Genomic DNA, 15,202 nt, shown 5'->3' on the forward strand with positions numbered 1-15,202 from the left:
TGTTTAACAATAATCGTTTGCTTTGAATGACCGCCGTAAAGGATCCAATTGTGGAACGGTCGTTCTGATCGACATTGGCCCCTGCGCTAATTACCGTGATTGTTCAACAACGCGTTTGCAGCCATGGTTTGTTCCCATGTTCACGATTGTGAAAGATGGATCGGGGAACGATCGTTTGTTAGATCGTTCGTTGCCGCATATCCCCCTGATCCATCTTCCGCGGTCTTGTGGTGAGTATGTAGCATTAATTTTTTGACACTTAATATTGCCAGCCGCTTTGCACATGCCTCATGACATCTCTTGAGAGCATCTGCTTCAGAGCATCTCTGTCTTCTTATTGTACAAGAGGAAATGAAAATACCAGTTGCACGGATCTTTTATGGTACTACTGAAGCATAAGGGTTATGTATTACTCTCACAGAGTATATACTGTACTCAGTATAACAGCTTTTAAAGGAATCCTGAAGTGAGAAAAAGGGAGATACTTACCTCTGTAGCGGGAAGCCTTTAGATAGTCCAGAGGCTTGCTAGACCCTCCTACAGCACACCATTCCAGAGTCCCTCTATACCTATTTGATAAAAGCTTGTCAAATCGTTTTCTTTTGGGCACAATCCCGGCTGTGGGGTAAGCACATCCAGATCTAGAGGGAAAAAGCTGTGCGCAATCAGCTTTGTTCTCCTCGGCATGCACTGAACTTTAATTACAGATGATTTTTTGCAGCTATTATCTAATTCATCATTCATGCAAGGATGTTTGGGTGTTTGTTGGAAGAACACACTGGAGACTCTTACCTTTCTTTGCATAAACAATACGGGATAAGATATTCATCTAAGTGTTTTCTCAAATGCACTTTCTCAGCCAGTCTGGAGTTTGAAGTCCACAGCTTTTCTTCTTACAATTTTACCTTATCAATGATTGTAACGTCATAGTCTATAATTCTGAGTGTAAGGCTATGTTTTTCAATGTTCCTAATACATATATTCAATTTTTTTTTAATTAACAGATCATCAGAAACTGGAACGTGAAGCAAGAATCTGTCGTCTTCTGAAGCATCCTAATATTGGTAAATAAATTCAGTTTATTTATTTTGCATTTAGACCGCAGGCACAGATCAACAGCACGATACATTAAAGTACTGAAATGTTTCAGTTTTTTTGTGTAAAATAAAACTTCTGTAACTAAAAATGACTGACATGAGCAGAAGCTGCTTCCTTTGTAGAGTCTGTTTCAGGCTCCTTGGGTGGGGCTGCTGCTGTTCCTTGGATTATATCATTCTGCTGCTCAACTTGCAAAGGGAAGGCGTAGACTGAGACTTTGTGAGAAGATTGCACTCTGTTGTCTAGAAAGTGTCCTGAGTGTCTGACAAGGGACCAACTCATTTATTTGACATCACCTAATTAAGGTACAGAAAGGACTGGGTGGTGCTTTACATTTTTTTTTTAGAATAACATATGTTGCTTCAAGCCATTTTATCTCCTATTAATAGATATTAAATGTAATATATATATATATATATACAAAAAAGTCTTGTGCTCAACAAGTCTCTTAATTTTTGTTCGCATGACCTAGTTACAAAGACCAGTGCAATCTTAACCCAAAATGTCCTTCAATGATGACACTCTCAGATTACGCTCACCAGATTGTGTTGCTAATCGTTTACAGATCAGCTCATGCACCTTTGGCCCAGCCAGTATATTTCTTCTGGTCTTTTATCCAGTACGTTCACTCCCAAGGGTCTTTTCAGTCGCTCATGGTTATATAAGGAAATACAAACACAAATATATAGTGTAATATGTCCAAATAACCACCACCAGGGGTGCCCACACACATGCAATGCGCCCACAGAGTAATATTGCCAATCAATTACAGATCAGCTTTGTTCGCTTGTGGCCCAGCCAGTGTGTATTAAGATCTCTTCTCCCGCTGTAATATACACATAAACAGATCTATGGTGCAGTACGTTTACTGTTATCACCCCTCCAGTGCACACATCCCATGCAATTGCCCTCACCAGATGTTATGGCCAATCTATACGATCAGCATCATCACCAGCCAGAAATCCTTTACCAATCAGTAATCTCCTCCATATAGACAATCCATGCAAAAGAAAAATGGGAACACTCCTTTGATGCAGTATTACTCCACAACTCCTCAATGTGCCCTTTCCCCAAAGCACTTAGAGACTCACCTTTTTACAATGCTGACCCACATGGAACCAGCCACAAATGCTTATTATACAGCTCTCTCCGCTTTTCTTCTTGCCAATTACACCTTGAACTTAAAAACAGGCTTCCATAGCGTAATACTGTTTATTCAAACACATTTAAAAAAGTAGTGCACTTACAATTGTAGTATTCTTTGCGCAAATATAAAAACAGTTGCAACAACATGATCAGCGTCTCCCTTCCTGCCTTTGTTGTTGCAACTGTTTTTATTGTATCAAAGGGAGTCCCGATCCACCCCTCAGCGCTGCCTGCCGCTGATTGGCCAGGCAGCTCACGGGGTCTGGGGGGGGGAAGTGGCGCGGAGCGCCGGCGATCGGCGTGCACACGCAGCTAGCAAAGTGGTAGCTGCGTGTTGCAAAACAATTATGCAAATCGGCCCAGTAGGGCCTGAGAAATCCTCCTGCGCGGCATAGGTTAATACACAGTGGCTGGGCCACAAGCGATCAAAGCTGATCTGTAATTGATTGGCAATATTACTCTGTGAGCGCATTGCATGTGTGTGGGCACCCCTGGTGGTGGTTATTTGGACATATTACACTATATATTTGTGTTTGTATTTCCTTATATAACCATGAGCGACTGAAAAGACCCTTGGGAGTGAACGTACTGGATAAAAGACCAGAAGAAATATACTGGCTGGGCCAAAGGCGCATGAGCTGATCTGTAAACGATTAGCAACACAATCTGGTGAGCGTAATCTGAGAGTGTCATCATTGAAGGACATTTTGGGTTAAGATTGCACTGGTCTTTGTAACTAGGTCATGCGAACAAAAATTAAGAGACTTGTTGAGCGCGAGACTTTTTTGTATATATATATTTAGAGTTTACATCAGAACTGTTAGTCTGAGCGATCCAAGCAATTAGACTGTCCGGACTGCTATTGATTAAAGGAGCGCACCTTTATGTGAATTTTTATTAAATGTAATATACAGTATTTTATCTTTGAGAAATAGTGTGTCCCCTTTTTGGATAGGTGTACACGTGCTTTTATGCACAGAGTTTTCAATGCCTTGTAGCAAAAGCAGTTACCTAAAATGCATTAAATAAAAAAAAAAACCGGAAATCAAGCTGAAAAATGCAGCATGCTATAATTGGTTTACCCCAAATGCGAAAGCCAATTCGGTATGGAAATTCCCCATTGATTAACACAGACAGTCAATTCTAATGCATTGCTACATAGCGGTAAAATGATAAATAAAATGTGGGTGAAAAAAGGCCTTAAGAGTTTTTATTGCAGTTCACATTTGGAAGGATTGTGGCTGTCCATTTGAGACTTTTACAATCCAAAATGTAAATAAACAGTGTAAGAAACTATACGTTGGTTGCTATTGGCAACAACACTACACCTTTATTTCGGCACCAGCAACTCATTAACAAGAGCTGCAAACACGACTCTCATCACAGTAACAGCATTGGAGATAGAACTTCTCAGGCATCCTTAGAGTTTAGGAGTTTATTCAGTCAACAGATAAGACAATACAGTTCTTTACATCCTAGCAAAGCAGATTCTTCTGTTGTAAGTCCGTTGCATTATAGCTTCTTGATTACATTCCTGGTGAATGGTAATCAGTTTATCTTCTGTCTATACTACGTTACATCTGTACTAAATAGCCCGGAGGCCTATCTACTATATACAGCGTACAGTTATATAAGATGACAAGACATAAATAAGAGTAAAAGGTTGAAACCAGCCGTGACAGCAAGCAAAGAGAGAGAATGCCTCTCTTCAGCCTGTCACCCCCTTTATTACCGGTCATCAAAGAGTTAAATGTGACATCATCTGAGCCATACTCCACAAGCCTGCAATTGGCTCAGACCCCTCGTGGTGTCATGACACACACCTAATTAATTAATATTCCGGGTGCTCTCTAACCTAGTTACAAGGAATGCAATGTTTGGTAAATATTGGCTATGTTTAACTTTCTGTCGTCTAACGGTCTGGGGCAGTTTAGGCTTATGGCCTTCCACGGGGAACATATTCCTGGTAACTGACTGCATCATCTCTTCTGCGAGAAACTCTGCTTAAAGGTAGACTCTGCGAACCAAGCCTTATACCTAACCTCAGTTCAGGCAACTGAGGCCTACATATAATACTTAAATTATAACAAACACTATAGTTGTTCGTGTGCAGCAGAACGTAGGAGGAAGCATGTGATTAGCTTGATCAGGTAATACATTTTTAAGGTCCTCTATTTGCTGTGATCATTTTCTGTTTTTAAAAATAAAACATGTCTAAAGCAGTCTTATGAAGTGCTAAGCCTGCACATACCAGGCCTGTTGCCCAGCAAGGATCGGGACTCGATCCCTCCAAGGACTGTTCAGAGGCTTGATGCTGTACAGACATGTCTCTAGTAGGGATGGTCAATGAGATGCAAATAATTCCAAATTGCTGTAGGATTATGCAAATTGTATATGCATATGTATGCACCTTGAGAATGAACCAGTCAAATCCCACCAACCTGGAATTTGATTAGTCCATTTTCAAGCAGCATAAATTTACATAATCTTTATCAACTCAAAATGATTTGTATCTCAAACATCTCTATCAATAATAAACAGGCATTCATTACATGTATAGTATTTACAAATCCACCATTAGCCTTTGCAAATCCACCATTAGCCAATGAGCTGTGTAAGGTGGTGTTGTAGCAGCCTGCATGAGGAGTCTGTAGCAAGTTTATCTATTACAATAGATATGCTACTTTCAGAATGCTAAAGAAGGTCCCATAACTACACAGGAAGCTTGTCATGCTTTCATGGCTTACTGTGTGTTTGAAAATACCTGTAACTAATGCCAGCTTATTACTGTTTAGAGACAGGGATTTTTGAAGACAGTCTGGGGCATAACCCAAGGCTTACCTCATTTTATGTATTAGTATTCTCTAAAATACCTTCTCTGGACAACACCCTCAGCAGCGGACATAAGTATACTCAGAGAAGTACTGTATTTGTGGTCAATGTTTAAATTGCACAAATGAGCCAGGAGCCACCTTTATACTCGTATCTACACCTATTACTAACCTCCCCCAAACTAAACCTAACACTAAGTTCTCTCCAATATACACCCAACACTAACCTTCCCACTCCTACCCCTAACACTAAGTTATCTCCAATATACACCCAACACTAACCTCCCCACTCCTACACCTAACACTAAGTTCTCTCCAATTTACACCCAACACTAACCTCCCCACTCCTACACCTAACACTAACCTCCCCCTACTGAAACCTAACACTAACCTCCCCCCACCTTCACCTAACAACCCCCCCCCCCCCCCCCCCCAACTAACACTATACATCAAGCAGACAGACAGACAAATGACAGCACTCAAGGCTGCACCTGAAATGTAAACCAACAGAGGCAATGCAGAGCCCCACTGGGGCTAAATACATGCCTTGAATGCAAAACAGATGCAAATTATGTACTAATTCTAATCCATAAATTTGGATGTAGACTTGAAGGAATTAATGCAGCTAGCCACTAGTATACTTGCGTTCAATTTGTACAGCGAGAGCCATGGCAGCGCTTTCAAACAGAAGTTATACCTGAATGATCAATCTGCTCCAGTAACTGGACAATATTCTCTAGACACTTGTTTTACAAGTGATACTGAGAAGCGAGATAGCAACTTTCTACTGCACATTTTAAACGTAGACAGTTTAGACAATAGTTTGCTTAAAGAACAGTTGACATGAGAGGAATATGGAGGCTGCCCAAATTATGTCCTTTTAAACAACACTGGTCTTTTAGGCATCAGTAGTGTCTGAATCAACCAACTGAAACAAGCATGCGGCAATCCAGTCAAACATCTGGTCTGCATGCCTGTTCATGGTCTGACAGTATTAGAAGCAGAGGATCAGAAGGACAGCTAGGCAATTTGAATTGTTGAAAAGGAAATAAATATGGCAGCCTTCATATTCAGACCTTTACACCTGTTCCAGAACCTTCGCCTGCAGAGATTTGTTGTCAGTTCCCTGGGTGACAGTTTAGGGCTTTGTGCTGTACAGACATGTTAGTAGTCTGCAGGTTAGTAATGTGTTCTATTGCTATGGAGGAGGGTTGATGGTGTAGTACACAACAAAGCATAAGGGGTAAAGAGGCAAACAATGGGTGCGGGGCTCCACGCAGCTGAGATGGCCCAGCATTCCGGATCTCTCAGTGCCAGTGTACACACGCTAGATTCCTATTAGAGGCAGTCCTGTCTAAGAACCATCTAACGCATGTACTAAGCCTTAGTTGCCCTCTTCCTACTCCATCCTAGTCTATTAGCACTTATGTGGCTAGCTTTCTTTTCTCTTGTTAATTCTTTATGTCATCCTATACTTATTATGTCTCACTTTGTCCTTCCTCTAAATGGGGAATATATCTCAAGATCAGACAATCAGACATTGTGAGTGGTTGGCTAAGTCATTAGAAATTGCTGGCTACAAAGCCACAACTCAGCAGATGCAGCGCCAATTTACACTAGCCTACAGCACTGGGTGTAGCTGCCATCTGCCCTATCATCTTTAGCAGCTTCATTCTGCACTGTGTATGTTTCATGTGCCGAGAGAACTCCTTATTTTGTTGCCAGCAATTTTGGGAAAGCTTACAGTAAAAATAGCATCTTTTATTTCCAGGACCAACGAGCCAACACTTTATTTGGAAGTCATATGGACATGTTAAATAATGCGCAATAAATAAAAAGTTTACTGATTTCCTAAATCAATCCACAAATGCAATAAAAAAGAAAAATTACATATGCAAAGGAAATGTTAAAAATATGTTTCTTGGCTGTTGCTGTACACTTTCTTTGCATGACTTTCAAATCCCATTTTTATTTCGCTTTATATAGCTTTATTTAGCTTGGAAAGGGTTTAGATAGAATCTTTGGGTTTTTATCACTGTTTGCTATTTCTTGTCCCCAAAGGTTTATATTAAAGTACACCTGAACTGAGAGTGCTGCTATATTAGTTTCCTTTTAAACATTATCAATTGTAGTTCTGCAGATCTCTTTGGCTGAAGTAGTGTCTGAATCACACACTGGAAACATGCAGCTAGTTGAGTCAGACTTCAGTCAGAAACACCTGATCTGCATGCTTGTTCAGGGTCTGTGGCTAAGCAGATCAGGGACAGAGACTAAGCAGGACAGCCAGGTAATCTGCATTGTTTAAAATGAATTAAATACATAATATCTGCCTCCATACTCCTTTCACTTCAGGTATCCTTTAACTGGTTCTGGGACAGCCTTGTTTAAATCTACCCCCTGTTTACCTCCCCCTAAGCATGTCAGAGCGTAGATTTCAATTTCTACATTCCGTGTGCCCGCCATTAGCATCGCTCACATCGATACTGTGACACTACTGCTCGCCCTGCTGTCATGCTGACTGCAGAGCTTCCATAACTTGGTCAGGAATCAATGTCATTGGCTCCTATAAAGGGAAAGGACAGCTCTGGTCCTGAAGGAGCTAAGGCAGTCTGGCCCCGAAGTGGTTAAAGTACATCTCCGGAAAAAAAGAACTGTCATAACCAACATGCTCCTCATTATCCCCATCTTAAAAGGCGAAATTAAAAAAACAAACAATGTTTTAAATAATTACCATCACTATCCATCTTGAAATACCGTAGTGGCTCTTCTACCTCCCTGGACAGTGATGTAGTGCCCTACCTTGATTTATACTGTTGTATCTCAGCCCCAGCACCCCCAAATATTTCCAAGATTTCTAGTCCTTCCCCAGCTTTGTTGGGCCTCATCTAGCGTGTCCCCAGTTTTTTACTATACAGGGAGTGCAGAATTATTAGGCAAGTGGTATTTTTGAGGAATCATTTTATTATTGAACAACCACCATGTTCTCAATGGACCCTAAAAACTCATTAATATCAAAGCTGAATATTTTTGAAAGTAGTTTTTAGTTTGTTTTTAGTTTTAGCTATTTTAGGGGGATATCTGTGTGTGCAGGTGACTATTACTGTGATTAATTATTAGGCAACTTAACAAAAAACAAATATATACCCATTTCAATTATTTATTTTTACCAGTGAAACCAATATAACATCTCAACATTCACAAATATACATTTCTGACATTCAAAAACAAAACAAAAACAAATCAGTGACCAATATAGCCACCTTTATTTGCAAGGACACTCAAAAGCCTGCCATCCATGGATTCTGTCAGTGTTTTGATCTGTTCACCATCAACATTGCGTGCAGCAGCAACCACAGCCTCCCAGCTTTCCCTCCTTGTAAATCTTACATTTTATGATGGACCACAGGTTCTCAATGGGGTTCAGATCAGGTGAACAAGGAGGCCATGTCATGAGTTTTTCTTCTTTTATACCCTTTCTTGCCAGCCTTGCTGGAGAGTACTTGGACGCGTGTGATGGAGCATTGTCCTGCATGAAAATCAAGTTTTTCTTGAAGGATGCAGACTTCCTCCTGTACCACTGCTTGAAGAAGGTGTCTTCCAGAAACTGGCAGTAGGACTGGGAGTTGAGCTTGACTCCATCCTCAACCCGAAAAGGCCCCACAAGCTCATCTTTGATTATACCAGCCCAAACCAGTACTCCACCTCCACCTTGCTGGCGTCTGAGTCGGAGTGGAGCTCTCTGCCCTTTACCAATCCAGCCACGGGCCCATCCATCTGGCCCATCAAGACTCACTCTCATTTCATCAGTCCATAAAACCTTAGAAAAATCAGTCTTGAGATATTTCTTGGCCCAGTCTTGACGTTTCAGCTTGTGTGTCTTGTTCAGTGGTGGTCATCTTTCAGCCTTTCTTACCTTGGCCATGTCTCTGAGTATTGCACACCTTGCGCTTTTGGGCACTCCAGTGATGTTGCAGCTCTGAAATATGGCCAAACTGGTGGCATCTTGGCAGCTGCACGCTTGACTTTTCTCAGTTCATGGGCAGTTATTTTGCGCCTTGGTTTTTCCACACGCCTGTTGACTATTTTGAATGAAACGCTTGATTGTTCGATGATCACGCTTCAGAAGCTTTGCAATTTTAAGAGTGCTGCATTCCTTTGCAAGATATCTCACTATTTTTGACTTTTCTGAGCCTGTCAAGTCCTTCTTTTGACCCATTTTGCCGAAGGAAAGGAAGTTGCCTAATAATTATGCACACCTGATATAGGGTGTTGATGTCATTAGACCACACCCTTTCTCATTACAGAGATGCACATCACCTAATATGCTTAATTGGTAGTAGGCTTTCGAGCCTAAACAGCTTGGAGTAAGACAACATGCATAAAGAGGATAATGTGGTCAAAATACTAATTTGCCTAATAATTCTGCACTCCCTGTATACCGTAAAAGCCATTGACACTGGGGTACAGTCACTAAACTGCTGTAATCAGAATAACGTGCTTAGAGCGTAAAGAATTTCATGTAATGTATGGCATTCTGCTCTACTCATCATGTGGTAAGACTTTATGCACGGTATTTTGATAACCGCTGTTTAGTGAATACACCACATAGAAACCAGCAGTAACTGGGGACAGATTAAAGGGCTATACTGTGACAGCCAGGTGCTCAGGAAAATCAGCCAGGTGGAGACCTCTATAGCTTTGTAGACACAACAAAGATTTCCTTGCCTTTATTTGTGGTGAAATCCCGATACACAGGATGAACATTTAAAGCAAACCTGAGGCAAATTTTGGCTGAGAACTAAAATATTTACCTAAGGAGAGGGAAGCCTTTGGATCCTACCGATGCTACCAAGGTTTTCCTTTGGGCCTCCGCCGCTGCCTAGGACCCTTCGTACTGTCTGCCCCGTGCTCCTCCTCTGGCACGAGCATGGTTGTGCTGATCTCACATCAACACAGTCGCACCTGTGCAATAGCATGAGGGGCTACGACTTACTGCGCAGGCGTGGCCTTGCTGAACTAGGCAAAGTACGGTCACGCTTGTGCCTGAAGAGGATTGTGGACCCAGTGGGATTACTGACAAGCCCTTGTTTAAAATCCTGGGGAATGGGGGCCTGGGGAGATCTGCACACGGCATTGGGGGACCAGACGGCGACATGGAAAGCCTCCATAGGATCCAGAGGATTCCCTCATCTTAGACAGCTATGTGTTTTTGTACCCAAGGTTAGCCTCAGGTACACTTTAAATACAAGTCCTAATGATGGATGATTAACTAAATTATCAGATTATAAGATGGACATTCTATAATTATTAAAAATTATGCTTGAATGCTTGGCTTTTAATGTTAGTCCATTTATAGTGTGTTAAGACCATCATCAGACAGTATTTAGGTGTACAGTGTAAAGTAGATGTGTTCATCTTAGCAGTCCAACAAAAACACAGCTAATTTTGGAGTCGCACATGCACAGTATGGCTGATCTAGTCTTTGTAACTACTTGGAGATGAGAGTAATTCTGAAGGCTGTCTGAGCAGTACCGAAGAGCTATTTGCTTAGCAGGTCAAATTTAATGTGTCGCCTGGAGTTCTGCTTTAACGTTCTGTATATCTGTTTATATTGGTGCTCTGCTATTAAGTGCAGAGCACTTTAAGTAAGAATGTCACAAATTCTTATGGCTGTGGCTTTATTTTAAAATGGCACAATTTTGACGTGTGTGTGTATGTGCTTGTATGTGTGCGTGTGTGTGTGTGTGTATATATAAATGGCATTACTACTCCGAGCTCTCTCTTATAATGTGCCAGCTATATATTATAGTGCCAAGCAAATGCGTTGGTTGGCTAAGTAGGGCAGAATTGCTGCACACTAGGTTTTCCACATTAATAATAGATATTTTGCTTTTTCATCATGCAAGCGTCTCCAGATTTTAATAGGGAAATGGTGAAAAAGCTTATTACAGTATAAGTAATTTTGTTGTGTTACACAATGACAATAAAGTGAATTGAATTGAATTATGTAAGGTATCTCTTAACACCAAACCTAATGGCACATCAACGTGCAGAAGGTGTCTGTTCATGTATGAAATACATTGGCATGAAAAAGGTATTGGCTCCCTGCTGACTTTATAATGCATTATTACCGCATATACTTGAGTATAGGCCGACCCCCCAACTTTCATCTAAAAACTCGACTGACTCGAGTATAAGCTGAGGGTAGGAAGCACAGCACCTACTGTTGTGTTTCAATAATGACTTTACATTGCAGAACAAAGCATTTTTTGGGGGGAAGACAGTTGACTTGGAGGGGTTAGAAGGGACACATGTAGTGGAAATCTGTAATTGACGTCTAAACCCCACCTGCCCATGTGCAAAATGCTGCTGGCACATTTGGATGGCTTGTGAAGTGAAGAGAGTCGAGGCACTGCTGCAGTAAAAAAGAGGTACCTTTAATCCACGGTGTTCAGACACAGCGGGGTATACAGTGGGGGTGAGGGGATGCCTGACAGCTGTTTCGCTAAGAAAGCTTCTTCAGAGGCACTTTGCCTCTGAAGAAGCTTTCTTAGCGAAACAGCTGTCAGGCATCCCCTCACCCCCACTGTATACCCCGCTGTGTCTGAACACCGTGGATTAAAGGTACCTCTTTTTTACTGCAGCAGTGCCTCGACTCTCTTCACTTCACATGGTTACTGTTTGTCTCTGAGTGCACGCTGCAATATGGAGTACATAACCCGGTGAAACCCAGGACCTCTCTACCCGCATTTAGTGCCTGTCTTTCCTCCTCTCACTGCCGTATCTACATTTGGATGGCTGTGTGACCCCCGTGTGCAGATAGCAGGTGTGCTTTAAGTCAGGCCTCTGACTAAACCAGTTCAAAACTCTAATCTTGTTTTCTTTTAAATATTTAGATATAGACTTACTCTTACTCTTATGCTTGCCACACTTGCTTTACAAACAAAATACACATCTTAATTATTAGCTTTAAATCAGCGAACATCACACTTGTACTCACACTATTCAAGACTCCAGATAACCGTTTTCCAGGATCAGGATCGCTGCTTGTAGTTCCAATTCTTCACTTTTACTGCCAGCCTGGCCAGGCACTGATAGTCGGGTATGTGTGTCTCATCTATGCTCCTACTTCCATCCTGGATGCTGCTTACCGTCCATCAGCCCAGAACTCTGTGTGTCACCAGACCCCTGCTGGAGCTTGGTGACTGTGTGACCCCCCCCCCCCCCTCTCCCCCCTTCCCCCTGCACTGATGGACCGGAATGTGTTTCAGTCTTTTGAGGTGTCCTAGTGCTTGTTTAGGAATTTTAGTAAGAGCAATAATAACTCCAACATTTGTATAGTACTTCTCTCCTGTTGGACTCAAAGCGCCTGAGAGGCAGCCACTAGGGCACGCTCAGTAGGCAGTAGCAGTGAATCTTGCCTAAGCACTCCTTACTGAATAGGTACTGGCTTACTGAACTTGAACTCAGGTTTCATCTGCCAGAGGCAGTGCCCTTAACCATTACACTATCCAGCCACTGTGCTAGTTTTAACATGTATGTTAAAATGACCATGGGTCCTTGCTATGTGCATATATTATTATTATTTAGTATTTATATAGCACTAACATCTGCCACAGCGCTGTATATAGTATATATTGTCTTCTCACTAACTGTCCCTCAGAGGAGCTCACAATCTAGTCCCTACCATAGTCATATGTCCTATGTGTATGTATCGTGTAGTGTATGTGTTGTAGTCTAGGGCCAATTTAGGGGGAAGCCAATTAACTTATCTGTATGTTTTGGGGATTTGGGAGGAAACCAGAGTGCCTGGAGGAAACCCATGCAGACACATGGAGAACATACAAACTCCTTGCAGATGTTGGCCTGGCTGAGATTCGAACCGGGACCCAGCGCTGCAAGGCGAGAGCGCAAACCACTACGCCACCATGCTGCGTATGGTGCTATATTGAACTTTGTGTCTAACTGCATGTTTGTTTGTTTGTTTTTTGTTTGTTTGTTTTAAGATTTTTGAAATTTATAAACAAATATTATTCTGCAAAGTATCAGTGGTGTACAGTTTCCCATTATTTTATTAACATGCTTTTATATCGGCCATAATTAGGGCAGATGTCTCAGTGAAAACAATGGGCTTATTTTTTAGCATGTTTCTCTGATCTACCTCAATTTACTAAGAATAAACATACATATATCCAGGCACATCGCCTCTAGTTAGGACATTAAATAAATTATTAGGGAAAGGGAGGTGCTGAAGGGGGTGTGGCTAGAAAACAGCAAAAATCTATTAACCCTTCGCACACATGAGTGTGCGAAGGGTTAATAGATTTTTACCTCAATTTACTAGGCCCATGTTCTTTAGTTTAGATACAAGGCCTTGCTTATGGAGCAATAAAAAGCACTTCTACTTGCATAAAATGTCATTATGAGTTCCAGAGAAGACATGGCTGAATGATTTCACTAGAAATAGGGCTGCTTATCATCCATATCTTGTAAAATAACACAAAGAGAAAGTGTGCAATACAAAGTAACCCACGGCAACCAAACAGACCTCACTGTAGTGTCAGTACAGTAAATGATTAATTCTGATTGACATCCTTTTGCACAAGGCAGTTTGCTTTGCTGAATAAACCTTCAACTTAGACATGCTGAGTGTCACTTATGTGATGATTAGTCTGTAAAGAAAAACATTTTTTTTTAAGTCTAAAATATTTTTAGCAGCAGCATTATACATTTATTTGAAGTTACAAGAACTGTTTAGCATTGAACTGTAGGTCAGATCAACAGGAGGTCGAATGAGGGCGCTTTCGGAAACTGTTATACTTGCAACGTTCTCATAAATTATTAACTTTGAGTGCATGCAGTATTTAAGAATGATATCATTAAATGCTTTTAGCAAGTCTCACCAAACAATTGAATCCAAATGAGAGATGTGTCTGGCCAGTTAAAGGAAATAGTTTGCACTAAACCATCTGGAAGTCATTAAACACATTTCTTAAGATACTGGTGTAGCTTTTACCAGCTGGTGTGACTTATTTAGTAGACTGTGTGGCCATACAAAGCGAGCAATGATCCAGTGAACCCAAGACACAGAGACGTTCAAACATAAAAGAGAAGATAAATAAGAAAAAAATGCTGTTTTGTTTTGTTTGTTTGTTTGTTTTGTGATTTGTAACACATACAGTCAAGGACAGATTTATTGGTACCCTACCAGCTTATTGAAAACTTATTTTATACCTCCTGGATGGTGATTTTATAAAAAGCAATTGTGCCAAGTATAGCAGCATGCCATTAATATGTCATCAACTAAAGCGAAGCAAGACAAAGTATTGGTTATTCTTTAACTACTTATGTACCATGTTGGTTGAAATCTTCATCCTACAGGTGGCTGCGCGACTCTGACAAGATATAGATTTCAACTAGCCTGCCACACGCACCCGGCGCTACCACCTATTGCATTGCTCTCTCCCGGCCGCAGTCACTCGTCCTGCCGTCTATACAATGGCAGAGCTCTGTGAGCCGGTCTGGAGCCACTTTCATTGGTTCCTGACTGCAACGATCACTGTGAGCCAGTTACATTGGCTTACATTGATAGACAGGATCAGGAGCCACTGAAAGCTGCTCCTGACTGGCGCATAGAGCTCTGCCATCATAGCGACTGCAGAGAGAAGGGCCTGCAGAGATGGGAGAACGATGTGACCAGTGAGAGAAGTGGGTATGTGTGGCAATTCGGTGGTTAGCACCGTTTTGTGGTACCAGCTAGTTTCTGTTTCCACTGTGCCCGAATTTGGGGTGAATCTGCAGCATTTCCCTGCAGGGGATTTTGGCTGGGAAATGCTGCAATGCATGTAATGGGCTGCCGTCTAAATATCTCTGTGGTGCAATTCTGGACAGCATGTTGCAGATTGGTCTCCATTTGTGAAGAGGACCACACTGTTAAAGCCCAGTCTGTAGTTTATATACCAAGCTGCTCCTCAGAGCACCACTCCAGAGTCTGACCGCCACTTCTGCCCTGCTAGTTTTGCCCTCCAACCATGGGCTCATTAGGGGCAAGCTTAGCTGATTGAAGTGAAAATGTTCCTCTCCAATGTACAACATACATCCTAAAGTCTCAAGAAAGACTTTTGCCC

At 41.6% G+C, this 15,202-nt stretch overlaps 1 protein-coding gene across 15 annotated transcripts in view; it reads left to right on the plus strand.

Moving 5' to 3' along the window:
- Window positions 1–15,202, plus strand: part of CAMK2D (calcium/calmodulin dependent protein kinase II delta) — a 330,923-nt gene that overhangs the window by 80,462 nt on the left and 235,259 nt on the right. For all 15 annotated transcript variants that reach the window (XM_068280781.1, XM_068280836.1, XM_068280817.1 and 12 more), the window contains exon 3: window positions 1,005–1,064. In XM_068280781.1, the coding sequence (XP_068136882.1) occupies window positions 1,005–1,064 (60 nt within the window). The remainder of the gene's footprint in view (window positions 1–1,004; window positions 1,065–15,202) is intronic.

Source organism: Hyperolius riggenbachi, chromosome 1 (assembly GCF_040937935.1).
Source record: "Hyperolius riggenbachi isolate aHypRig1 chromosome 1, aHypRig1.pri, whole genome shotgun sequence".
In the NCBI taxonomy this organism is placed as follows: domain Eukaryota; kingdom Metazoa; phylum Chordata; class Amphibia; order Anura; family Hyperoliidae; genus Hyperolius; species Hyperolius riggenbachi.